Below are 26,507 nucleotides of genomic sequence, written 5' to 3' on the forward strand. Positions count from 1 at the left end.
CTCGGCAAGACGATGACAACGATCAAAGCCTACGACCCAGCGTACTCGACGAGCCTCGCGACATTATCATTCGACAATCATGCAACATCATCAAGAACTTAGGAAATATAAATAAATTTTCTTTTTAAATATTTATTTTTTCCAATTATTTAATTACTTTGTTTTTTATTTTAATTTTTTAAATTTTATTTGGTCGAACTCGTCACCTCGAGATGACGAGTTCCAAGTTACCGTTGGCTATGATCGTTACCCATATAGCTGTTGACCAATGACTACTTTTTTGAATTTGAAGGAACTCGTCACCTCGACATGAAGAGTTTCACTTATTTTTTTAATTTATACTATTTATTTTATTTTATTTTTATAATTTAAAAAATATTTTTAGTCATTTTAATGATAATGAAATAATGACTCATGTGAGACCCACTTCACGGGGACAATTTAAAAATAATATCTTCAGGAGCTCATCACCTTGACGAGTTTGGTGTTCACTGTAGAGAATGTCGTAGTTGCCAAAATAAATGTTATGTTGGCCAATACCCTAAATAATTAATTCGCTTGGGGTATTGGGCCAAAAAAATCGACCACACACTTCTAGAGGCCCACAATTCGATTAAGTGTGTTTGATCCGACTTGACAAAAGTATTTTACGAAAGAGTAAGCTATCTTTTTGGCTACCCATCTATTACTTAGTTTTGTTTTGGTCACTCAACTATTATCTTTTTCAAAATCATACTTAATATTATATATTAATTATGTTTTGGTCATCACCTTTAAAAAATTAAGATATTGATGTGACATTTTTAGTTATTTTTCAATATTGATATAGCACTACCTTATGATTAATAGGATTTATAAGCAAGCTAAGTTGAGCTCGAGTATTACTGAGCTCGACTCGAAAAATTTAAAAGTAAGATTGGCTCAAGCTCGAGTATTGTTGAGCTCGACTTAACTCAAAAGGTTTAAAACTAAGCTCAACTCGAGCTCGAGTATTGCTGAGCTCGAATCGACTCGAAAAGTTTAAAACTAAGGTTGACTCAAAAACTTGCAAGTTTAAAATTGTAAAACTCGAATCGAACTCAAGATAAAAAAAAATTAAAGCTTGACTCGATTCGAAAACTTGAGAGCTTAAAATTGTAAAGCTCAATTCAAACTCGAAATAAAAAATTAAAGCTTGACTCAACTCAATAGCCGACAAGCTTAAAATTTTCAAGCTCGAATCGAGCTAAAAAAACTTTAAGTTGAAAATTTTTCAGACTTAGTTCGATTAATGCTCAAATTGGAGCTTAAACATGAACATTAAGTACATGAAAGTCTTATATTGTATTTTTTAAATATAATGTTAATATTATTAATTATTTAATTTAAAATTTTAATATATATTTTTTCGAGTTTCTCTCAAGCTTTTTGTGTGGTATTAAGTAGCTCGTTTAGACCTATCAACAATTCGAGTCGAGTTCAAGCTCGAGTTGAGTCCATTAGATTTGAGTGTTGAGCAAGATTTGACCGAGTTGATTTTGAGTAGCTAATGATCTATCTCGTATAGTTTACAACCCTAATGCTGACACATCAATGTTATCAATTAGTTTTTTAACGATAGATGACCAAAACGTAACACTATGTATGATTATGAAAAAATAATAGTTGAATAACTAAAAAAGAAACTAAATAATAGATGGGTGAGTAAAAAAGTAGTTTACCCTTTACGAAATTAATGTTCTCTATCAACGGCCTAAAACTAACAAAAAATTTACATGCCTCCAAACTCTGTTTTCAAACAGCAAATCTCCAAAAATGAAGCTCAAAAAATTCCTCTCGATTCCAGTATTTTCCGCGTTTTTAATGATGGGTTTCGTTTATTATATCACGGTGTTCATCTTCATCGAAGATTGGGTTGGTTTGCAGGCCTCAGCTGCGTCTTTAAACAACACAATCTTCACTTTCATAGCTTCTATCTGTCTCTTGTCTTTCCTCGTTGCTGTTCTTACTGACCCAGGCCGTGTTCCCTTGTCTTACATCCCTGATGTTGAAGATTCTTCTTTTGCATCGGATCAAGAACCAAAGAAAAATGTAAGATTTTCCCCCTTTTCTCTTTGAAATTATGCATCAAATCAATAGTTTTTAAGAGAGTTTTGAATTTTTTGGTATAATTGAGTTTTGGTGTCATTTGGGCTTTCCTTATAGAATGGGAAGATGAGGAAATTGGAATGAAATTCTGGGTCTTAATGGTAGATTTTGCTGGGGTTTTTGACTGTTTAGATTGTGGAAAATAAGGGTTCTTTTTGTTGATTGAATCTGTATTGCACCCATAAATTTTAAGGTTTATGTTTTATGTAGTACTAGAATTTGTAGTGGATCATTTGTTGATGCAAAGAATGTCGTGTCCTACGAGGTATTGTCCTTACAGGACCGAAACACAAACAAAGTTATGATCATGTTTATTCATTTAACTTCAACTAAACAAACCAACGAACACAAACAACTAAACGAATAAAATTTATTGTTTATGTTTGTTCGTTAAGGAATGTAGCTTATTATTGTTCGTTTATGTTCGTTCGTTAAGTAATGTAGCTTGTTCTTGTTCGTTTATGTTCGTTCGTTAAAATGATAAACAAACACAAACGAACGTAAACAAACATAACTTCAAACGATTAGGTTTTTTTTTCAATCTATCATGAAATGAAAGGGATTGTGAGTTGCCAGGTGAAAAATACGTATGTGAATAAATTTAAACGAACATAAACGAATAAACATAAACGAACATAAATGAATAAACATAAACGAACAGATTATTGAAAGTTCACGAACATAAATGAACGGATGACTCCGTTGTTCGTGTTCGTTCATTTAATTCAACGAACAGAAAATCTTATTCATGCTCGTTCGTTTAATAAATAATCGAACATAAACAAACTTCCCAGTGAATGGTTCGTTTACAACCCTAGATGTCTAGATATCTCTTTTTCGAGAAAAAGAGCATCGATATCGAAAGGGCAACTCTTTTTTCATATCGATGGAGGATCGTTTAATGGATGATTTAGGTTTTAGAATCGAAATGCTGTTGATGCATTCTTCGTTTTAGAATCCATAGGAGAAGGTGAATCTAGGCTTTGTAACAATGGAGGTTCGTTGAATCGTTTTTAACCTTAACAAACAAACTCATCGTGTGATCTGATTTCTGTAATGGATGATCTAGGTTCTACAATCGAAATACTGTGACAATTGTGCTGCATACAAACCCCCGAGGACGCATCATTGCCGGGTTTGCAAAAGATGCATACTAAGGATGGTAGGACATATTATCATTAAGCAATCTCTATATAAGTATATAGTTTTTCTTTGACCATAATGGTTTCTAATGCTAAACCGAACGCAGGATCATCATTGCCTGTGGATAAATAATTGTGTTGGTTATCGGAACTATAAAGCTTTCTTCGATCTCATACTTTATGCCACCATTGGTAGCATCCACTCGACAGTATGTATCATTGCTCCTTGTCTTGTTCCGTTTTTTTTTTTTTTTTTACTTTTTGATGTTGCCTCGAGTTATAACATGGAACATGTCATTCATAGGTTATTGTAATAAGTTGTACACGTCAGAAGGACTGGAGTAACAGTGGAACTCCCCTCAAAAAATTTTATGTAAGTTGTCGACTTGTCGTTAAGTATGTGCATCTGCAATTTATTGTTGTTTCTGTTAATATCGTTTATCAAGTGCATTAAGTTAAGCTCGAATGCTCGATTTACCGTCTCCTGTATATAAATATGTTGGTATGTGAGGAGAATCATGTGTGTTGTAAGCTGTTTACTAGCAGAATGATCATGTTTTATGCGTCGCTGAGTATGAAGAAACTCTATGTTATCTGGTCTTGCGAGTAAGTGTTGGATACGAATATGAGCCCAATTTTAGAACTTTTTACATATATTTGAAGAGTCAATGTGTCCTAGACATACATGTATGCAATACACACCCAACCCTAGTAACGTAGCTTTTATGTCACACACCACGTCATCATCCGTCCGGGTGTTCTTTCTTCTTGCCCTTCGATTCATTTGTATGTGAGTTTATAAGCTATTTAAGAAATTCTCAGAATGTGTTGTAGCTTGCTTGTGGTTTAATGACGCTTGCATTATCGGTAACACTCGGGACTCTATTAGGCTGGCATATCTACCTTATAACTCACAATATGACAACCATAGAGGTACACTGTCGACCGACCTTCTGCGGCTGGTTCCATAGCTTGAATTACCCCCTCCATAATTGTCTAAACGACCTACAAATTATCCTTTTGCTAGTATTACAAAGGAATACGAGCCGTGTGGTTGGCGAAGAAATCTGGGCTCAGCTATCGTCATCCATTCGATCTGAGTGTCTACAAAAACATTACCTTGGTACTCCTCCCTCCCTCTTTCTCCTTATTTTCAGATCATCTCTTATTTATCGGCCTCTGAATCAGGTATTGGGTCCCAACGTACTGAAATGGCTTTGTCCGATATCGACGAGCCATCTGAAGGACGGAGTTAGCTTCCCGACTTTGCGTGATAGTTCGTAGATGTTTTCGGCTTCCACCCGAGTCATTGCAGTAGGTAAAATGGTCACCCATAGATGTATGCTTTGCCATTTTTGTTCTTTTACTTGATAGAGTTTTTTTCTTCATTTTTATAGGAATTTTATACATCAAGTTTTGTCACATAATATTAGCTGAATGTAAATTCTTGGGAGAAAAACACCAAATATATGCTTGTTTTAACTCCATTGGTTCATTTAAGTTTATTGCATTTCAGAATCTCTTTTTATGGGTAAATTACGTAGTTAGTATCTAAACTATCAATTTTGATCCGTTTTAGTACCTAAACTTTCAATTTTTCAGAATTTAGTTAAATTTTGAACGGATACTAAAATGAAACAAAAAATAAAATGATTTTAAAAAAAATTGAAAACTTAAGTGTTAAAACTGATCAAATCTGATAATTTAGGTACCAGATGAGTAATTTACCCCTCTTTTACTTGGATTTTTCATTTTACTTGAAATAGAAATTTGAATATTTTGTATAATTTATTATTCATAACTAAAATAAATTTATCATAATGATTTTATTATTAAGTCTAAATCCGTTTAACTTCTTGTAAAACTAAATCATAATAATAAATTTATCTTTAATATTCTTCTAAAATTAATAACATTAAAAATTTAAATCAATATCATAATCAAAACCATAATTTTTAAAATATTAGATATAAATTTATCTTTTACGCACATCATGCTTCTGATTTTTTTTTTTTAATTTGTATTTTTATGGTATCATGTTTAAGGATTATTTAGAAAAATATATATACAAATATTATTAAATTTTTAATTGAAAAATATTCAATAAATAATTGTAGAACCGAGGACTTTTCAGTGGAAGTGTTTAAATTTTTTAACACTTCTATAAATATTTACTTTTAATAATGTATCATTTTCTATATTATATATTGTGATATTTTTTATTTTAAATATTTTTTATTTTTAGCATTTTTATTTTTAAATTTTTAATATTTTTTATATTTTAAAATTTTTATAATTTTAGGATAAAGTATATAAATAGTTCTCACACTTTTAGGGCATTTGAATTTTAGTCACCCAACTTTTGAAACTTGCAATACAATCATCAAACTTTTAGTTCGTTTTCAGTAAGGTCTCTATCGTTACCTCTCATTAATTTTTGCTAACGTGGCACTTATCTGTCATTAACCCTCCCTCCCTCCTCCTCCTCCTCCTCCTCCTCCTCCTCCTCCTCCTCCTCCTCCTGATAAAGGGAAAGAAACAGAATCTCCGTACAATTTGTATAAACTAACTTCCATTGGTGCTTTTCCACCTCTAAGAGTAATAATAGTCTTTAATTAATGATTGATTTATTGCCGGGAAGGAAACCATGGGAAGTAAGGATAGATCTTCTTGCAAAGTTAATTTTTTTCTTGAAAAAGTAGAGAGAGAAGTTGAATTTTCTTGGGAAAATAGAGAGATAAGAAGAATCCAAGAACTGACTAGGCTTTGGATCTAAGATTTCATTGAGAGAGAGTGTGAGGAACAGAAGAAGAAGAAGAAGAAGAAGAAATGAGAGTTAACGACAATTAAGTGCCATGTCAGCAAAAATTAATGAGAGGTAAAGACAGAAACTTTACTGAAAACAAACTAAAAGTTCGATGAATGTATTGCAAGTTTCAAAAAGTTGGGTGACCAAAATACAAGCGTGCTAAAAGTTTCGGAGACTATTTATATACTTTACCCATAATTTTATGTTTTTTTCTTATAAAATGAAAGAAACTTTTAATTTTTCTAAAAAAATCAATTGAGTTCTCAAACTTTTCTAAAAGAATCAATTAAGTATTATACTATGTCATCATACATCGTAATCTATCACATTAATAATATAAATTGTCATGGCAATATCATAATGATCAACAGCGATACTTATTAGTGCAAGAGTCAAATAATTTTTTCTTCAATTTAAAGTTCAAATTTAATGTAAAATAAATTTAGGTACCAGATCGATTTTTCTTCAAAGTTTGGGGGCTTCTAGATACCGTTAAACCTAAATGGATTAAAACACAAACTAAATAAATTGAATTGACTTTATTATTGAAATCGAAATAATTGTCTAAAATGTTAATTCAAATTGATAATTTTCTATTTTCAAATTTATATATAAATAAAAAAATTATCATTTTAAATTTAAATGTTTACACAATGAATTAAAGAATCCGATTATGTTATTTTATATTTGAATATTTAATTTCATATATATATATATATATATATATCTTTTTTGAAAAATAATCAGTTTAATTGATTTATTCAGTTTAAATTTCAAAAATTAAAAATAAATCGAATTAATTGCTAAAATCAAATAAATTAAAAATTTATTTATAGGATATTATTTTTGTTGAGTTATCTGACAATTAAAAGTTATAAATGATCACATGATTATTTATATATTCCAAATTTGTCTTTTTTTAAAAAAAAAATGACGGTCGTCTAAGCTGGACGTTAACTTGTTGACTGAGATACGGTAAAATATAATCTTAGAACCATTTGAGTTGTATTTTATGGATCAACTCTCAGTTTATATTATCTCATCTAATATTGACAGATCTAAGCCTAGGCCTACCTAGGCCATGGGCCCCCATGCCTAAAAAGGTAAATTACTTATTGAGACACTTATAAATTATTTACTTTCTGTTTTGGTCATATAACTATTATTTATTTTAAATTACATTTAATTTATATTTCGGTTCTGTTTTGATCACTCATCTTTAAAAATTTAGTAATGATGTTGATGTGTTATTATAAGATAATGTAATATCATGATCGAAAAATAATTAAAAAATGTCATGTTAACATCGTTAAACTTTTTAATAGAGAGTGATCAAAATAGAACCAAAATGTAAGGTTAGCTATGATTTTGAAAAAACAATAGTTGAGTAACCAAAACATAAATTAAGTAATAGATAGGTGACCAAATAGTTAGTTTACCCTAAATAAAAACATGTATGAATTATGTTAGAAAATTATATTGATCCATTTAACATTTTTTCTAGATTTAATCCATATATATATAATTGTTATTATATTTTAAAACTTAAAAAAATACTAGTATATAAATTATTTTAGATAAAAAAATTATTATGTTTATATTGGCCCAATCTATAAAAAACTTTTGGATTCGTCACTATTGTCCAACCAATGCTTGAAATATTATGTCGGTTAGTTAGTACTTGAAAGAAACGACGATGCTAGTATATATCTACAAAATATGATTTTATCATATCTCAATTAGTATATTGACGTCAAATTCAAACGGCTGTCAATTTTTTAAATACTTTTAGTAATTGAAGAATTCAATAAAATAATACCCTATAATTGAAAGATCATTATGTAACTTTTAATAGTCGAGAACTCAACAAAACAACAATTTATAATTTAAACACCGTTTATAGGACCTATAAATTAATGTAAAAAAATGTCTATGTATATACCGCTTGGTTTAAGTCCTATTAGACAACTTCTCTCTATTTCTATCATTTTCTATTTCTGAGTGGTTGATTTTTTACGTATTTGTTCTGTTTCTTGATTCAGATCTTCATCTTCAGATAGAACCCAACATACATATATATATATATATATATGAATGTATTCTATAATCAAGGAAGAAGCCATTGCAGGGTGATTGTCAAGACACGGTTTTTTCAATATGGTCAATGGTTTCTGTTTAATTTAACCCAGAAATCTTTTCTGGGAAAAGTTTGGTTTTTAGAGTTCTCTTGTTCAATGCACTCAAGGTTTGTTTGTTTGGTTGCCGAGAAAACCAAAGGAATCTTTTTTCAAAACTTCAAATTCAATCCCCTACAAATATGGCCTGCCTTTACATTGGGACATTCAGTTTTCCCATCAAAATTTTATTCATTCAAACGAATTCCTACGCGTTATCTTATCCAATTTATTGACATTTTTAGGTGGAAAATACTTGCCATACCAATCCATATCACATAGAAGAATTAAATTCTGCCATTTAAGGTATGGTTGAAGTCCTTATATTTTCTGATTTTTGTCTCGTAATAACGTCCGTTACATTCGTAATCATAAACTGCCAATGTGTTGAGATCATAAGGATTTTCAGGAGATTAAAGGATACGTAGACGATAATGAAGAACTCAGTATCGGATCAGAGTTTCTACATCAAAAGCGAAGAAGAAGAAGTGGAGAAATTCGAGTTTAACAGACATGAAGAAGATGATGGACATGACATTTATACCTATTTTTCTTCAGCTGAAAACCTGCAACAAAGGAAACCAAGTTCTCTGGCCACTCAATGGCCTCAAAGTTACAGGTGATATGTTTTTCTCTATGGTTTGAAGCATATTCGAACATGTATTCGTATCCGACACTTTAAATACTAATGTTAGAGCATGACCATCCGACACATAAAATTCGAAATGCTTATAGCTTTATGTTGATTTTCCTTCTTTTTAGGTAGTCTATTGATTTGTATAGTAGTGTAACATCTCCGACCATCGGGTTCGTGGGCACTCCTACACTGCTGAGACTGGGGAGTTCATTTCTTTCATCGTCGTTAACCCGAAGATTTACCCCAGAAACACAACACATGCTGGCGAGGAAACCGTTGCTACCACTATCGGTAAATGATGAAATACAACTGGATAAACGTAGTATGCACTCTTTGGTGACTCCAGCGCCGCCATCAAGGAGAACATCCATGAGATTCGATGACAAAGTGTATGAGGTCGACCATGCGCATGGACCTCCCCGAGGTCGACCATGCGCATGGACTTCCCCTTGGTCGCCAGAGTACCTATGGCCAAGCAGTGTCTCTCCCTGTAGAGATAGTATCGTTAATGGGTCAGTCAACCATCATACTATGGCCAATGACTGCCCTACAAGTAGGATTGGGATTGAGTATGTCAAAATGGCTCTTAGAAAGATGGGGAGGGACAAAGTTATCGGTCCAGATCAAATTCCTATCACTGTGTGGTTGGCCCTAGGAGAAGAGGGAGTTAAGTGGCTGACCAACATCTTTAATATTATTTTAGAGACTGCCAATATGCCAGAGGAGTGGAGAGAGTCTACGGTGATACCAATCTATAAGAATAAAGGAGATCCCCAAAGTTGTGGTAACTATAGATGTATTAAACTACTCAGTCATACCATGAAGCTATGAGAAAGGGTGATAGAGGCTAGGTTGAGACAGGTTACTAGAATTTCGAAAAACCAATTTGACTTTATGCTAGGCAGGTCTACTACGGAGGCGATTCATCTACTTCGACGGCTTATGGAGAAATATAGGGGGAAAATAGAGATCTTCACATGGCATTCATTGACCTTGAGAATGCGTATGATAGTGTTCCCCGCGATACGATCTGGAAGACCTTGGAAACAAGACGGATCCCAACTGCTTATATTTAGGCGATTTGTGATATGTACTGTAGATCTACTACATACGTCAGGACTACAGTTGGCGACACTGAGACATTCCCGATGGAAATCAGACTCCACCAAGGGTCATCTCTTAGCCCTTACATCTTTGCCTTGATTATGGAAGACATCTATTGTGTGACACCAGACGGTGTTCCATGGTGTATGCTTTTCGCTGACGACATTATCCTAGTTGTTGAAACAAAAACTGAGCTGAATAGTAGAGTGGCTACCTGAAAGACTGCTTTGGAAGAAAAAGGTCTAAGGATCAATATTGAAAAGACAGAGTATTTATGTTCAAACTTCAGTAGTAACCAAAACGATGAAGATGTAGAAGTATGCATAGAAGGACACGTTCTCCCCTCAAAGGATTATTTCAAGTACCTAGGGTCTATGATATATAAAGATGGGGGTGTAGATGATGACGTTACACACCATATAAAGGTGGGATGACTAAAGTGGAGGGCTGCTACTGGAGTTTTGTGTGACAAGAATGTGCCTCTAAAACTTAAGGAAAAATTTTATAGAATGGAACTAAGACCAGTATTGTTGTATGGATCAGAATGTTGGGCAATCAAGAAGGATCATGTAAGGAGGATGGAGGCCGCAGAAATGAGAATGCTTCGATGGGCATATGGTAGGACTCTGTGGGATATGACACCAAACTCTGCAATTAGGATGTCCTTGGGGGTGGTGCATGTATCCGAAAAATTGAGGGAGGGAAGACTACGGTGGTTTGGGCATGTCCTTAGGCGACAACCTTCTGATGCGGTCAGGAGGGTAGAGTCGATTATAGTCGACGGTGCCAGAAGGAGACGACGACCAAGGAGGAAGTGGGTAGACTGCTTGAGATCTGATTTAAAGGATTTAGCCCTTATCGAGTACATGACCTCTGATAGGAAAGTATGGAGACTTAAGACCAGGGTAGCCGAGTAGTGTGGGTCACAGCCATAGGGTGTAGCATATTTGTCTTCTTTTTAATGCCTTTGTAGTAATTTCCATGACTTCTACTTTTTATACGTTTCTGTCATTGGAATTTATGAAGGCTTAGAACTAGGGTAGCGTAGTAGTGTTGCCTTAGTTCAGGTTTTAACCCATTTGACTTTATTCCTTCTCATAGCTTGCTATCGCTGACTTCTGTGTATCCTTCTCTTCATGTTTCATCTTTTTAAATTTAGTCGGGTCTTACGTTTCTGTCTATATGCAGAGATGTTTACGCATGGATTTATTTGCAATGATTACTTTCCATTACAGACGCGCATATGAAGACTGCATATGAAGACTGTTCAATTGTGTATTTATTTATTTATTTATTTATTTATACATGCATTGTATTTTATCTTTATTTTTAATTTTCTGACTCTCGGAGGTCTTCCACGGAAACTGCTCACAACCTGGCGTTGGAGGCAGCCTACTACCCTACCTCTCCCTTACCCTATTGTATATGGGAATAGGGTTTTGTTGTTGTTGTTGTTGTTGTTGCATTGCTTTCTTATTACACTAGCATGCTTTTGTGCCAATGTCTGGATAGCTCCCCCGAGCTCAAAACTTACCCGGATATCGGTCAAGCTGCATTCGGTACTGCCGGTAGAATCACCCTTTCAGTAAGCCATAATCTCTATATTGTTCCAATTCTTCATTTTTATCGAAATACTCGTTTTGAACCTGTATCCCATACATATCTTGGCATATGACCACTGATTTTAAATTTGCTCTTGCTTTTTTTTGTAATTTTGTACGTGGAGTTATATGTAAGTGCAGCTTTCCTTTTCGTAAAATAAGTATGTATGTATGTATGTATGTATGTATGTATGTATGTATGTATGTATGTATGTATGTATGTATGTATGTATGTATGTATGTATGTATGTATGTATGTATGTATGTATGTATGTATGTATGTATGTATGTATGTATGTATGTATGTATGTATGTATGTATGTATGTATGTATGTATGTATGTATGTATATATGTATGTATGTATGTATGTATGTATGTATATATGTATGTATGCATACATGTATGTATGTATGTATGTATGTATGTATGTATGTATGTATGTATGTATGTATGTATGTATGTATGTATGTATGTATGTATGTATGTATGTATGTATGTATGTATGTATGTATGTATGTATGTATGTATGTATGCATGCATATATGCATGCATGTATGCATGTATGTATGTATGTATGCGTGCGTGCGTGCGTGCGTGCGTGCGTGCATGTATGCATGTATGCATGTATGTATGTATGTATGTGTGTGTGTGTGTGTGCGTGTGCATGTATGCATGCATGCATGTATGTGTGTGTTTGTGTGCATGTATGCATGCATGCATGTATGTATGTATGTATGTATGTATGCATGTATATATGTATGTATGTATGTATGTATGTATGTATGTATGTATGTATGTATGTATGTATGTATGTATGTATGTATGTATGTATGTATGTATGTATGTATGTATGTATGTATGTATGTATGTATGTATGTATGTATGTATGTATGTATGTATGTATGTATGTATGTATGTATGTATGTATGTATGTATGTATGTATGTATGTATGTATGTATGTATGTATGTATGTATGTATGTATGTATGTATGTATGTATGTATGTATGTATGTATGTATGTATGTATGTATGTATGTATGTATGTATGTATGTATGTATGTATGTATGTATGTATGTATGTATGTATGTATGTATGTATGTATGTATGTATGTATGCATGCATGCATGCATGCATGCATGCATGTATGTATTTGCCTTGTTACACTGTTAACATGAGAAAATAAGCATTGTATGCATGTATGTATGCATACATGGATGCTTGCATTTGATAGATGTTGTTTTGAACATTGATTCTCATTTTCAATGTAGGCTTCTTGTGTTGACTATATAATTCTAGAGGGTGATCTTATCATCCTTATTCCCGAATGCTCATCTTAGTTTGGACGGATTCGAGTTGAGCTCGCATCGTTTCTTTTGTTTGATGACGACCCTCGCTGTTCTTTGCACCGTTTGTTTCAGAGACCTCAGTGTCCTTAGTTATATCTCTGGTGATAAAACAAGATGTTCTGTAGTAAAATCAGATGTTTGGGCGGATTCGAGTTGAGCTCGCATCATTTCACTCTCTTTTCGAGACATAATTTGAGGTTGTCTAAGTGCAATCTTTGTGTGTTTTTATAACTGGTGGAGTTGTTGCATCATTGTTGGTGGTACTTTGCTTATTTTGGGTTGGCTTGGCTTGGTGGATCAAGTTGGGTTTCACAACAAAGGGACACCATTGAATTTTGCTACACTCCCGGTCGCTGTCGGACTCTACGGTTTCTGCTATTCGGGCTATGCCGTTTTCCCTAATACATACACTTCAATGGCAGAACCGGCTCAATTCTCCTCAGTACTCTTATCATGGTAAACTAAAGCTCATCAAATCTATTTATGGTGTTACTCTTACTCATTCTTTTGTCGGTTCACAATCGCACTCGAAAGATTGATCGCGCAATGTGTTGCATTGTATCTTATATTGTCATCTTTGGTTCTAATTCTCCTTGAAGTTTTAGAATCTGTACTCTGTTGTATGCTGGAACTGCAGTTGTGGGGCATAAAATGTTCGGAGAAGCAACGGAATCGCAGTTTAAGTTACTCGAACTCGAGTTTTATATATATGTTAGTCGAACTCGAGTGTAAGTATGAGATACCGATATATATATTATGCATGTAAGCCTTGACTAGACCAAACATATGCATTAACCTTGTCTCCAGTGGCAATGAGTCTTGAGGAATTGTCACCATCACGGTATCGTAAGTCTCACGTCTACTCTATTGTGATCCGAGCATTACTGGTGATATCGACCTTGGTAGTCACGTCTACTCTATTGTCACCATCCATGTTCGAAAAACATAAACCTTTACGTCTTTCCTTTGTTTTTTTCATCTTCTCCCTTCTTCTTCTTCTTCATGCATCTATGCTATTTGTCTTTTTTCATGGGCTCATGTTTCATTTCAAGAATAATGAAAGATTTTTAACTTCCGATAACAAATAATAACACCACAAGTCTAGAGAAAAATGAAATGGGAGGCAGTTAGGGATAAAATGAAGCTGGGTAATCTCAGTTTTACAAATTAAAATTTAATTTCCAAATATTAAGATTGAAGAATGCCAAATCCAATAAGAAAAAAGAAGACAAATCAATGGATCCAAATAATCCGATAACCAGATATCACTCTTCATGGTGATTTTCCCTTGAGAATGCGCATAATCAATGGACCAAAACAACTTGATAACTGAATCCGTGGATTCATCCACTGAACTCAATCCAAAGTTCATTATCTTTAACGTCAAATCTTTGTTTCTTTCTTAACAACAAACAATTTTCTAATTCTAGATCCCAATGAATCACTGTTAATCCTTACGGCCTGTGCGATCTGTAGCACCACCACCACCGTGCCGGCCTCTGAGTATCTCATTTTAATCTTCATAAAAGTCGTGGAGGTCAATCACGTTCGACTGCGACAAAAAGATCTCGGCGATCTTTCACATCACAGGAATTTCGTTCGTCAACAACGCTTCGAAGGTGGAAACCTGATATTATGTCGTCAATAACACCATCATTGAAGAAGCCCTAGTTTTTTTGGCTCGAGACGGTGGCGTCGTCGCGGTGGTGAATCTTTTCAGAGTTCTAATGACGAATTCTCTATATTTTTCACAATCTTTATTAATTCTTTTTATACATTTTCTTATAATTGAGAATTCACCTCATTTGACTTTAAATAATTACAACTAATAATTAGAAACAAAAATACTATTACAATGGATCATATATGTTTGAAGAAGAAGCAGAGGGAGGAGGAGCAAAATTTTGAGGTTAGAGAGAAAAATATTAAAAAAATTGGATAAATTGAATTATTGTCCCTAAACTAATTTCAATTTACAAAAAAACTCATAATCAGTATTTTGTCTAAAGTTTAGGGGTTAAAATAAAAATTAAATCATTTCACTAACATGACACTGTTAGATTAAAATCCATATTTATGGGTACATATGTATAATGTACAATATTATTATAAAGTATGACACAAAATTAAGTGACCAATTATGTTATATGTATTAAAGTGTCATGGAATCAAAGTGTAGATACCATAAGTTATATTCACAATTTGATGAGGGGAAGAATTATAAATACTTAAAAGATTAACCTAATATTCAATCTATATATAGAGGTAGTGGTCCCCAAGAAATAGGTTAACTTGTATTACTATTATCCCGTCAGAGAGTTTTTACGGCAAGAGTAAACCTATCTTCTTGGAAGATTAAAACTAAAGAAAGACTTAAAGATTTCAACCTATCAATTAGTTAAGGTACACTTTCGCAAATCTAGTATTTTATTTTTGATGATTTAGCATGATAGATCCTGGTTATTTTTCATATCTCTTATGATTTTAGTTCTATCAGTCGCGTCATCAAACTAACGACGTTCAACGTATAAGTGACGGAAACTTAATAAAACGAAAACTTAATAAAACAATAACATAAGTGACCAAAACTTATGTTTTTTAAATTTAGTGAGCAAATATGTACAAATATGAAATGAAAATGACCAAAACTTAATCCACATATTATCTACGTGAAAATGATATAATTTTAATTTTATATAATTAACTTGCCATTTCAGTAAACCGTTAAAGGTTTAACGGTCGTTAATATTCAGTGATTACATCTTAATTAAAATAAAATGAAAGTAATTAAATATTATGTTTTTTTAATTCAATAAAAAAATTATAAAATTCAAACGAGAATGATAATTTTTGTAGTTTACCTCCATCGTCTTATATCTCATGGCATGCAATTGATTTTAAGATTTTATCAATGTTAACAAATCAAATATAATTTGAATCTTAAATATTATTCAAAATATAATTTATTTTGATTAGTTTAGGGTACTTAAAAATATGACATCTGTTCTAAAAATTATCAACTATTTAATAATAAACGTTCAAATATTTTACAATCTTTAATGTTCAAATTTGAGGCAGAATTAGTGAAATATTGTTAGCGGGCAGGCCAACTTCATTTTTATTTTGGGATCTACGGCAAAAGCTATAGTGTAGATGGAATTCGTCATGTCGGCGTGAAAAATCTGCATTAAGGGGGAGAGTAATCAGGCGTCCAAACCGTTGGGCCAAAGCTCCCCAATTGTTCTAATTTACAACAATTTGTATTTGACTTGTAAAAGTTTGTTAATGATAAAAAAATTAAACAAATTATTCGTTTAAATAAATTATTTTTTCTGTAACAGTTAATCGAACCGAAATTTATATGAAAATTATTAACTGAATTTTTTTTCTTTAACATTAATCGAACCGAAATTATTTGACCGTTAATCAAACCGAAATTTATTTGAACAAAATTAACCGAATTTTTTTCTTTAACATTAATCGAACCGAAATTATTTGACCGTTAATTGAACCGAAATTTATTTGAAAATTATTAACCGGATTTTTTTCTTTAACCATTAATAGAACCATAATTATTTGACCGTTAATTGAACCCAAATTTATTTGAAAATTATTAACCGAATAAAATAAAATATTTTTCTTTAACCGTTAATCGAACCAAAATTTATTTGAAAATTATTAACCGAACCGAATCAACCGATTTTTTTCTTTAATCATTAATCGAACCGAAATTATTTAACAGTTAATCGAATTGAAATTTATTTGAAAATTATTAACCGAATAAAATAAATAATTTTTCCTTAACCGTTAATCGAACTGAAATTTATTTGAAAATTATTAATCAAATCAAATTACCTGAATTTTTTTCTTTAACCATTAATCGAACCGAAATTATTTGACCGTTAATCGAACCAAAATTTATTTGAAAATTATTAACCGAACCAAATTAACCGAATTTTTTTCTTTAACATTAATCGAACCAAAATTATTTGACCGTTAATCGAACCGAAATGTATTTAAAAATTATTAACCGATTAACGGATAATTTGGTTCGGTTAATAATTTTCAAATAAATTTCGGTTTGATTAACGGTTAAAGAAAAAATAATTTATTTAAACAAATAATTTGTTTATTTTTTTTATCATTAACAAACTTTTACAAGTCAAATACAAATTGTTGTAAGATAGAACCATTGGGGAGTTTTGGCCTAATGGTTTGGGCGCCTGGTTACTCTTTCCCTTAATGCAGGTTCAATTCTCCTTGGATGCATACTTGTGTTCTTCTATTTTCCATTTCAATTGGGTGGTGACACGTGTCACCACATGATTAGTTAAAAAATCAGTTAATTAAATAATTTAAAATTCATAAATAAAACATTTCAATCATTTATTGACACGTGTCATGGCTTAATTGGATAGTTAAATTTATTTAATTGAATTAAAATAGTGAATAAATTGATAGAATATGTAAATATTAAGGACCAAATATATAATTATGTCAATTTTATTAACGGACACGTCACCAAGTCTGTTAAAATTAACGGAGTGGTGGTCTGATTGAATCAATTAAAAAGTTTGATAGTCGAATTGAAACAAAAAATAGTTCAGTGGCAAGATTGATTAATGATCATAGTTTGGTGGTCTCCCGTGTAGTTTACCCTACTATAAATTATGAAATATATAGTTCTTATTACACAAACGTCTTTCCTCCCAATAACCAAACACCATGACCAAGCCGGCAAACAAGACGAGAGTCCTAAGACAAGGTCTCTTCTTACAAGGGTCCCACTTTTCATCACCTTCCTTATTGCCTTTCCCAGTTCTCACCTTTCGCCTTATGCTTGAACCAGGAAGCAATTTGGAGATAACAATGGAAGTTTCCCTTTTGATAAAATATATATAAAAAAAGGCTTGACTTTGAATCCCACCACTTGGTCCCTATAATGTTTCATTTAGCTAGAATGCATTCATATTTATCCTTGTTGAAAACCCCCAAAAAAATCTCTGTTTTGGGTTCCAAATGCATAAAATGGGGTTGAAGAAGCTAAAAGTTTGCACCTTTTGCTCACTTTCAATCTGGGTATTTGTGCTTTTGAGTTTCTTGTTAAACACGGCACAATGTCAAGATGTCAACGATTATGATCAAGTGGAAAACCCTGATGTTCTTCCCATTGTTATATCCATTGTTAATAACAGGCTTTCTCCTCTCACCAATCTTCTCAGCAAGGATATTAGTGAACGAGCAGGTTTCTGCATAAAGGATCAGTGAGTTTTTTTTCCCCACCATTGTTATACCTGTTGGGAGGTACGTGATTGCGGACATAACATGTGTTATTGCAGTAATTGCGGGTATTGCAGTCATGCAATAACAGTTTCGGTTTGCTATTCCTGTAGTAGACCGCTATATAAATACTTGCATGTTGGTTCTCTGGTTCTTGAATTGAATTTGATGAGGAAATCAAAGGGGAAACATTGGGGCTTTAATTGCTTCTATATTTGATGTTACTTTAGGGTTCTTGGATTTGAATCTGATGAGAACAAAAAATGAATATTTTGTGCATGCAATGGAATTTGATCTTGTTTTTGAGTATGAGCTTTGAAGCTGAGTTTATGTTTCAGGAAAACTGAGTGGAACAAAGCTTTTAATTTTGAATCAAATTTGGATTTCTTGGCTTCATGTATTCTTCAAACACGAGGTATGGTCTCGATCTCGGGTTCTTAGAGGATCGAATCGAATACTATTTTGCTAAATATTGACTTAGGCAGAGATTTACTTGGAGCTTAGACTAATTGAATTGCAGCATGAGTTATGTTTTATCCTGTTTTGGTAAGGCGCTGCTGTGTTTATTGGTTGATCAGGGAGTATTATGAGGCGTGTTTGCACGGCAGCGGAGGCGAAATTCTACATCGATATGTTTTTCAGAAATGCCAGTTCTTTGAGGCCTAACAGGAACTGTAATTTAACCTCATGGGTTGCCGGTTGTGAGCCGGGATGGGCTTGTAGTGTCGGTCAGAATGAGACGGTCGACATTGAGAATTCTAAGGTCATTCCTTCTAGGACTACTGATTGTCAACCATGTTGTGCAGGGTTTTTCTGCCCTCGTAGTCTTACGTGCATGATCCGTAAGTCTGATAATCTTGTAAACATTTTCATCTTGGATAGCTAGTCTCTATTAATTACCGAGAATTCCGCGAAACAAACTGTGTTCGACATTAATACCGCTAGAAATCGTGTATCTTTTGTTAGTTTACGTCCTCGTAACACTTTTTTCCATACTTTTTGTGCATGCTTCATTGGATTCTGTCATCCGAAAGCTTGTCCGTTGGGTTCCCATTGTCCGCAAGCAACACTGAATACCAATACAAGCCTATGTGAACCGTAAGTTCGTAGTATTTATGAACATTTTGTTACAAGTTGAATGTCCTCTGGTTGTGACAAAGTTCCATATTACACGGAATTATTGATATGGTTTCAGATATAATTACCAGCTGCCTCCGGGAAAGCCGAACCATACGTGTGGAGGAGCCAATATATGGGCAGATATTGGTACCAGTAGGGAGGTGTTCTGTTCAGCGGGGTCGTATTGTCCATCGACGGTACAGGAAAAACCTTGCAGTAGTGGGTATTGCTTTGCTTCCGACGTTTTGCGATTTCGTTCTTTATACATTTGTCATGCCTTAGTATTAATCTTTCTTGATGCTATTGTATTTGTGTGTGTGTGCCTTTTCAGACATTACTGCAGGACGGGTTCAACATCTGAGAAGCGTAAGCCGTATACTTGGAACATTAATTTTTTATGTCCGAGTTCCGACTGCTCTCAGAATACATCTCGAGGCTTAACGTTGTCTGGATTATTAGTTTAACCATATTGATCTTACAGGCTGCTTCAAGTTGACTTCTTGTGATTCACACACATCAATTCAAGATCTGCATGCCTATGGAGTTATGCTTATAGTAAGTTGTTCGCTTTATGCCGGGAGCCGAATAAGCCGAATAGCTCAAGATCTCCTTTCCTTATGCAGGCTGCTATTTTTACTTTGCTCTTGACTATCTACAACTGTTCCGACCAAGTTCTGAATACGAGGGAAAGACGACTAGCCAAAACCCGAGAAGCAGCTGCAAGAAGTGCAAGGGAGACGGCGAAAGCACCGGAGAGGTGGAAAGCTGATAAGAATGCTGCTACAAAGCGTACAAGTGGACTACAAACTCGTACTTCACAGAGAATTTCTTTTAAAAAAGCCACAAAGGAACCCGACGAGGAACTTAAAATATTTGATCAAACGTTTGAAACGGATGAACACTTGTATACTCCCGTATATATGAGTACATCAAGCGAGTCTCTATCGTCGTCTGCACCATCCAAGGTACAACCAATAGAACCAAACAATCCAATCCAGGTGATGCTTGAAATTGAAGACACCCCTGAGAATTATGTTGAATTTGAAGTCAGTAGCCATGATAGAAAATCTAAAGGTCAAACTACGAAGGGAAAACGGCCTCGTACGCACAGCCAGATTTTTAAGTATGCATATGCTCAAATCGAGAAAGAGAAAGCTCAGCAACAAGACGATGAGAATCTTACGTTCTCGGGAGTGGTTTCTGTGGCTTACGACCCTGAAATGAGGAAAAGGCCTCTGATTGAGGTATCTTTCAAAGACCTTACGCTCACTTTGAAAGGAAAAGATAAGCATCTTTTGAGGTATGTTACCGGAAAAATTAGGCCTGGTCGCATCACTGCTGTCATGGGACCTTCCGGTGCTGGAAAAACGACATTTATTTCTGCACTGGCTGGGAAGGCTATGGGTTGCAAGGTGACTGGTTTGGTTCTTATAAATGGAAAGAACGAATCAATCCGCTCGTATAGGAAAATAATCGGTTATGTGCCACAAGATGACATTGTGCATGGGAACTTGACAGTGGAAGAGAATCTATGGTTCAATGCAAAGTGCAGGTATGCTAGATTCAAACCCAGTTTTTACGATACCGACATACATTTAAAACATGTGCATACTAAAAATAAACTCTTGTTTCCTTTCTGGACCCTGTTGAAGACTGCCTGCGTGTTTAACGAAACCGGATAAAGTTCTTGTCGTTGAAAGAGTTATAGAGTCTTTGGGGCTTCAGTCGGTGCGTGATTCCTTAGTGGGGACTGTAGAGAAGCGAGGCATCTCAGGAGGCCAGAGGAAGCGAGTAAACGTCGGATTGGAAATGGTCATGGAACCTTCACTTTTGATCTTGGATGAACCGACATCTGGTTTGGACAGTGCATCCTCTCTGCAGCTTCTTCGAGCACTTCGACATGAAGCTCTAGAAGGAGTAAACATCTGCATGGTGCTTCATCAACCGAGGTAACGGATTCTTATCCGAAGTCTACATTTCATTTTCGAACCTAAGGATTGTGAGTTTGATCCCTTTTTTATGTATTAATTGCTGAAAATTCTGTTTCAGCTACTCCTTGTTCCAAATGTTTGATGATCTAGTCCTGTTGGCGAAAGGGGGATTCACTGTCTACCATGGTTCAGCGGAAAAAGCAGAACAGTACTTTGCAGACCTCGGGATCCATGTCCCAGATCGCGTTAACCCTCCGGACCACTTTATCGACATTTTAGAGGGTATAGTAACACCAAGTCGAAGCTCGGGTGTGAACTATAAAGAGCTTCCTGTTAGGTGGATGCTTCACAATGGCTACCCAGTGCCCCCGGAGCTGCAGCAAACTGCTGCTCGGATTGCTACACCATCAGTGAGTCCAGCTCCTGCAAATGGGACAAGTCCTCCTCATGCTGGAATAGATGAAAGATCTTTTGCTGGAGACTTATGGCAAGATGTCAGTTGTAACGTTACGATACACCGGGATAGCATACGTCACAATCTCTTAAAGTTTAAGGACTTATCGAGGCGGAGAACTCCGAGTGTACTCTGGCAATACAGATACTTTCTTGGGAGGTAAGTACTATTTACGTTGTGATTACTTCAATTAAATGCTCAATGACGAAAACCACATTTATGCAACAAAAATATATCTATGATCTCTCGAGTTAACCGGAAATCTCAGGGTTGCTAAGCAGCGAATGAGGGAAGCCAAAGTACAAGCAACCGATTATCTGATCTTACTGCTTGCTGGAGCCTGCTTAGGAACAATAGCTAAATCGGGCGAAGAAAACTTCGGGGCCATCGGTTATACTTATACCATAATTGCAGTCTGTAAGTCGGACCATTGTTACTTATCCTAGAAGGATTTCTTTGAACTACAATATGCTTTTTTGCTTCGTTCCCATGGAAGTCGCAAATGAAACATAAATTTCATATCAGATTTCTTACCATAAAGCTCCTCTATGGTTTCAGCCCTTCTATGCAAAATAGCCGCTTTGAGATCATTTTCGGTCGATAAATTACAGTACTGGAGAGAGAGTGCATCTGGCATGAGCAGCTTGGCTTACTTTTTGGCCAAAGACACAGTCGACCATTTTAATACCGTGATCAAGCCCGCGGTGTATCTCTCTATGTTCTTTTTCTTCACAAATCCAAGATCTTCGTTTTCGGAAAATTATACCGTCTTGTTGTGCCTAGTTTACTGTGTAACCGGTATAGGCTATGCATTTGCCATCTTCTTTCAACCTGGTCCTGCCCAACTGGTAAGCAAAGTTTAAACCATATTGAGTGGGAAAATAATGTATTTTATCGATTTATAGCGTCGATTATCTTTCCGTCGATGTGTACTGTTTCTTGTAGTGGTCGGTTCTTGTTCCGGTTGTTTCAACTCTCGTAGCCATTAGGACACAAGATAATGAAGTTTTGAAAAAGATGTCTATTTTTTGCTATCCCAAGTGGGCTTTGGAAGCTTTCGTGATATCGAACGCCGAAAGGTATGTCCTATTGACCCTTTAATCTAATCATACAGATAGGTTTCCATAATGAATGAACGAATGCAAGGTTTCTCCAGATAAGGCCATGGCTCATTCAGAATCCGTGGTTCGGATTTAACAAGAAAACCTCTATCCATGTTGTTTCGAGCTCAGGAGAACTTAGAAAGCTTGAATGAGACCATAGGTTCCTTGAGGCACACGTTTACCATTTTTTATAAAATCGAGCACAACCATAGTACATTTATCCTGCTAGATGTTGCTTTCGTTGCAAGTTCCATCGGTTTTCTTTGCTGTGAAAATCTCATTTACCGAAAGAGTTTTGTTACATCTCAGGTACTACGGCGTGTGGTTAATTACTCGATGCGGAGCTCTTCTGAAAAGTGGTTACAGCCTACATGATTGGACTCTTTGTATAGCCATTCTCGTTCTCACCGGCGTAATCAGCCGAGCAATTGCATATCTTGGTATGATCACATTCCAGAAGTGAAATACGTGTCCATGGGACCATCAACACTCAGAAACACAGACATCGCCGGGGAGATGATCGCAACCTATCGGAAAATGGTGCTGTATATTTTCTTGTACATCTCGGATGAATTAGGTTATAGTTATACTACCTTATCTCCCATTTCATTTGTACATTAGGGAGTGAGGTTTCTTTGGTTAGTTATATTTGATAATCCATTTCCAGGGCAATATAATAACTGTAAAACGATTTGTTATTCTATTTAGTCCTTTTTATTTCATGTCGTCGGATATTTCGTTCGTACATATCTTCTCTTTATTATTAAATCTAGGTTAAAAACGAAAACTTTAAAAAAAACATACAAAAAAAGGCACAACAAACATTAAACGCATCCGAAAGTCTATATCGAACACAAATTCACATCTTATCTCAATTTACTTCTTCATCAAACATGTCACACCACAAGTTTTTCGAGATAAAATCCGAACACGATATCTAATAAAAATATATCTTTCTCAATATATCTTGGGTCGACCCGCCCTCATCAGTGACCCATACCCGAAAAAAGGCAAAGGATTGGTGAACCGGGCCACATCTTGATGACAGCAATATTCTATCCAAGTGTTCATCCTTCTTCCTATTACGAAACAATAACAACTGTTGAGAACAGCTAGAAAAAGAAAAATCAGTGAGGGAGAGAAACAATGGCAAAAATAGCTGCTTGGATGCTTCTTTCACAGCATATTCTTTGTCTTTCAACAAGTTTTTGTCTCCTACAAATCCCATGGCAGCTCTTGGATTTTCTGCTTCTTCTTCCTCAGCTTTTCCTTCACTTTCCAGCAAACCAAAACGACCCAACAACTCTTTCCAAGGTGCTTCCTTTTATCCTTTACTCCGTTTTACTCCTTTTGGTGACTGTATCTTTCTTGGGTATCCCTTTGTTTCTTTCGTAAAGTGAGCCAGGGATTTAAATGGCGGTCGCCGTCGCATTATCAGTTGCCTGTGATTGCGGCAATAGCGGGTGTTATTACTGTCATTGCGGCAATAACGGTTCCGGAAGGCAGCTTTACTGTTATATAATGGCCGCTATTTAAATATCTGGCTGTAATTTAGAGAATTTTGTTCAATGGAGTAATAGTAGGTTATGCAATTGTGGCGAAAAGTAATGGTTTATTGGTGCTGAACTGAGATTTTTCATTATAAATGGAGTATAGTAGGTTATGTTGTGGCGAAAATCCGAAAAGTGATGTATATTGGAGCTGAACTGAGATTTTTCATTATTAATGGAGTAATTGTAGGTTGTGTAATTGTGATGATTGAAGTTTTTGTTATGCCATGATGCTTTGTGTTTTGTGATAATGAGTAGTTCATGCCATTGTTGTACTTTCCTTAAAAAAGAACAAGCATATTCTAGCTGGATGTTTCATTTGTGTATTTGGTTGGCAGTGAGATCGGTGGCTGCTCCTGCAGAAGACGTAGCGGGATTCGATGAAATGGTTTCCGGGACGGAACGCAAGTACTACATGCTAGGCGGCAAGGGAGGCGTAGGAAAGACGAGCTGTGCCGCTTCATTGGCTGTAAAATTCGCAAACAATGGCCACCCCACTCTGGTTGTATCAACCGATCCAGCTCATTCGTTGCCGGATTCTTTTGCGCAGGTTTCGACCCACTCTCTCATGTTTTTACCAATGCTTTTCTCCCTGCATTTATCTTTTCTTTGGCTCAGTCTATGAGTTCATATTTTATCTAGGATTTGACTAGAGGGATGCTAGTACCAGTTGAAGGACCCGACTTCCCCTTGTTTGCTCTTGAGGTATATGGAATAAGCCCCTAATCGGGTTTGTTAGTTTTTCTTGAATGATTCGTTTCGGTTTTGCTGCACACCTTCGTTAAGATCATACATTCTATAAGAGATAACTATCTGCTAGTTATGGTTTTCGTGATTATTTTTCCCGCATAGTTGGTGAGTTAAATTCATATCTTCAACACAGATAAACCCGGAAAAGACCAGGGAAGAATTTCGCGATGCAGCTAAGAACAATGGCGGAACTGGGGTCAAAGATTTTATGGATGGCATGGGACTCGGAATGCTTGCAGAACAGGTGAAGCTTATTTTCTATGTTTGAACATAGTAACTTAAGATACTAATGTAGTACTTTGCTCGAATTTGCACCACGTAAATGCCATGGAAGGTCGCTTAATCATCGCATTTTTGGCGGCTAATTTTTGTTTTAAGCAAAGTTTCTTCCATATGAACCCCAAAACTTTTATTCGGTTGGAGCTGCATTCTTTGTATGGTTCATGCCTCTCTCGAATGCGTTCATTATGCGGAACGTCATATGTTTATGCATTCTTTACGTTGACTCGGGTGCTTTTTCGTGACTCTAAAATCACGATTTCTGCTTCTGGTGTTTCTTTCGACTTATGTAATTAGGAGAGCTGAAATTGGGAGAACTACTCGACACGCCACCTCCTGGTTTGGAAGAAGTGATAGCAATTTCAAAGGTATGTTATGTGTTCTGCTTATTTTTGTGTTTTTAATGTCGCTTACGTACCTTTGAGCTCTATACCGACTGTTGAAGCTCTTTGCTAGGTCATGCAATTTCTTGAATCACCACAGTACAGTATGTTTACTCGAATGGTTTTCGACACTGCACCAACGGTGAGTTACGCTATCTTCTTTCGATTCTGCAGCACATGATGTTTGAAGTCATCCTAACAAACTCTAATTGATGAGAGTTCTTTTCAGGGACATACATTGCGACTTGTCGTTGCCAGACTTCTTGGATGCATCAATAGCCAAGATATTGAAGGTTGAAATGCCAACTTGAATTATAAAAACCCGTAGACGATTCGTTCCCCTTTCGTAATTTTTATTTTTCTGCCCCTTTTTCAAGACATGTTATAGATATTTATAGCTAAGGATGAACCATGAAGTGACAAAATGAATGATTTGCGCAACATTTTCCATTCATATTTGGCGATTTCGTTACTGGAAATGAGCTTGAATCGAATACTGAAAACCTGGAGGAAAAATGTTGTAAACATGCGTGTGAATAGCTGCATTAGTTGAATCGGAAGTTTAAGAATCCGGAACTGTTGCTGTATCCATTTGATAGTATCATCTTTTCATGCTATGATTTCTCACCGCCGTTCGCATGTACAGCTTAGACAGAAGATAGATTTGGCCACCTCGGCGATTAAATCTGCTTTCGGACAAGGAGAAACCCCTCAG

The 26,507-nt window shown here is 35.2% G+C and overlaps 3 protein-coding genes and 1 pseudogene across 3 annotated transcripts; all 4 read left to right on the forward strand.

Annotated features, from left to right (window-relative positions):
- The first annotated feature begins 1,766 nt into the window (after positions 1-1,766).
- On the forward strand, positions 1,767-20,843 carry LOC120156069 (probable protein S-acyltransferase 15). Its single transcript, XM_039167480.1, has 8 exons — positions 1,767-2,070; positions 3,197-3,289; positions 3,377-3,478; positions 3,574-3,642; positions 4,104-4,202; positions 4,297-4,392; positions 4,458-4,595; positions 20,834-20,843. The coding sequence occupies exons 1-7, from the start codon at positions 1,795-1,797 to the stop codon at positions 4,551-4,553; spliced, it is 831 nt and encodes a 276-aa protein (XP_039023411.1). The 5' UTR covers positions 1,767-1,794; the 3' UTR covers positions 4,554-4,595; positions 20,834-20,843.
- LOC120156042 lies at positions 8,687-14,591 on the forward strand (annotated as a pseudogene).
- LOC120156070 (ABC transporter G family member 24-like) lies at positions 17,946-23,577 on the forward strand. The gene is made up of 14 exons (XM_039167482.1): positions 17,946-18,207; positions 18,562-18,638; positions 18,802-19,065; positions 19,258-19,321; positions 19,419-19,565; positions 19,674-19,708; positions 19,824-19,897; positions 19,966-20,894; positions 20,995-21,291; positions 21,392-21,886; positions 21,996-22,144; positions 22,286-22,575; positions 22,673-22,806; positions 23,140-23,577. Exons 1-14 carry the CDS (start codon positions 17,963-17,965, stop codon positions 23,291-23,293), a joined length of 3,354 nt encoding a protein of 1,117 aa, XP_039023413.1. The 5' UTR covers positions 17,946-17,962; the 3' UTR covers positions 23,294-23,577.
- LOC120156043 (ATPase GET3B-like) lies at positions 23,305-26,161 on the forward strand. The gene is made up of 8 exons (XM_039167459.1): positions 23,305-23,370; positions 23,943-24,144; positions 24,719-24,930; positions 25,023-25,085; positions 25,264-25,374; positions 25,703-25,777; positions 25,866-25,934; positions 26,022-26,161. The coding sequence occupies exons 1-8, from the start codon at positions 23,305-23,307 to the stop codon at positions 26,088-26,090; spliced, it is 867 nt and encodes a 288-aa protein (XP_039023390.1). The 3' UTR covers positions 26,091-26,161.
- Positions 26,162-26,507: the final 346 nt, after the last annotated feature.

Source organism: Hibiscus syriacus, unplaced genomic scaffold (assembly GCF_006381635.1).
Source record: "Hibiscus syriacus cultivar Baekdansim isolate YM2019G1 unplaced genomic scaffold, ASM638163v2 tig00111213_pilon, whole genome shotgun sequence".
NCBI classification, from domain to species: Eukaryota; Viridiplantae; Streptophyta; class Magnoliopsida; order Malvales; family Malvaceae; genus Hibiscus; species Hibiscus syriacus.

Bases quoted from the DNA above. Each gene is read 5' to 3' on its own strand.
- LOC120156069 (XM_039167480.1), top strand. From the start codon at position 1,795: ATGAAGCTCAAAAAATTCCTCTCGATTCCAGTATTTTCCGCGTTTTTA. The intron at 3,479-3,573 runs GTATGTATCATT...TGTCATTCATAG, and splicing joins TTGGTAGCATCCACTCGACA to GTTATTGTAATAAGTTGTAC. The intron at 3,643-4,103 runs GTAAGTTGTCGA...AATGTGTTGTAG, and splicing joins CTCCCCTCAAAAAATTTTAT to CTTGCTTGTGGTTTAATGAC.
- LOC120156070 (XM_039167482.1), top strand. From the start codon at position 17,963: ATGCATAAAATGGGGTTGAAGAAGCTAAAAGTTTGCACCTTTTGCTCA. The intron at 18,639-18,801 runs GTATGGTCTCGA...TTGGTTGATCAG, and splicing joins ATGTATTCTTCAAACACGAG to GGAGTATTATGAGGCGTGTT. The intron at 22,807-23,139 runs GTATGTCCTATT...GTTACATCTCAG, and splicing joins GTGATATCGAACGCCGAAAG to GTACTACGGCGTGTGGTTAA.
- LOC120156043 (XM_039167459.1), top strand. From the start codon at position 23,305: ATGGGACCATCAACACTCAGAAACACAGACATCGCCGGGGAGATGATC. The intron at 24,931-25,022 runs GTTTCGACCCAC...TATTTTATCTAG, and splicing joins TGCCGGATTCTTTTGCGCAG to GATTTGACTAGAGGGATGCT. The intron at 25,086-25,263 runs GTATATGGAATA...TCTTCAACACAG, and splicing joins TCCCCTTGTTTGCTCTTGAG to ATAAACCCGGAAAAGACCAG.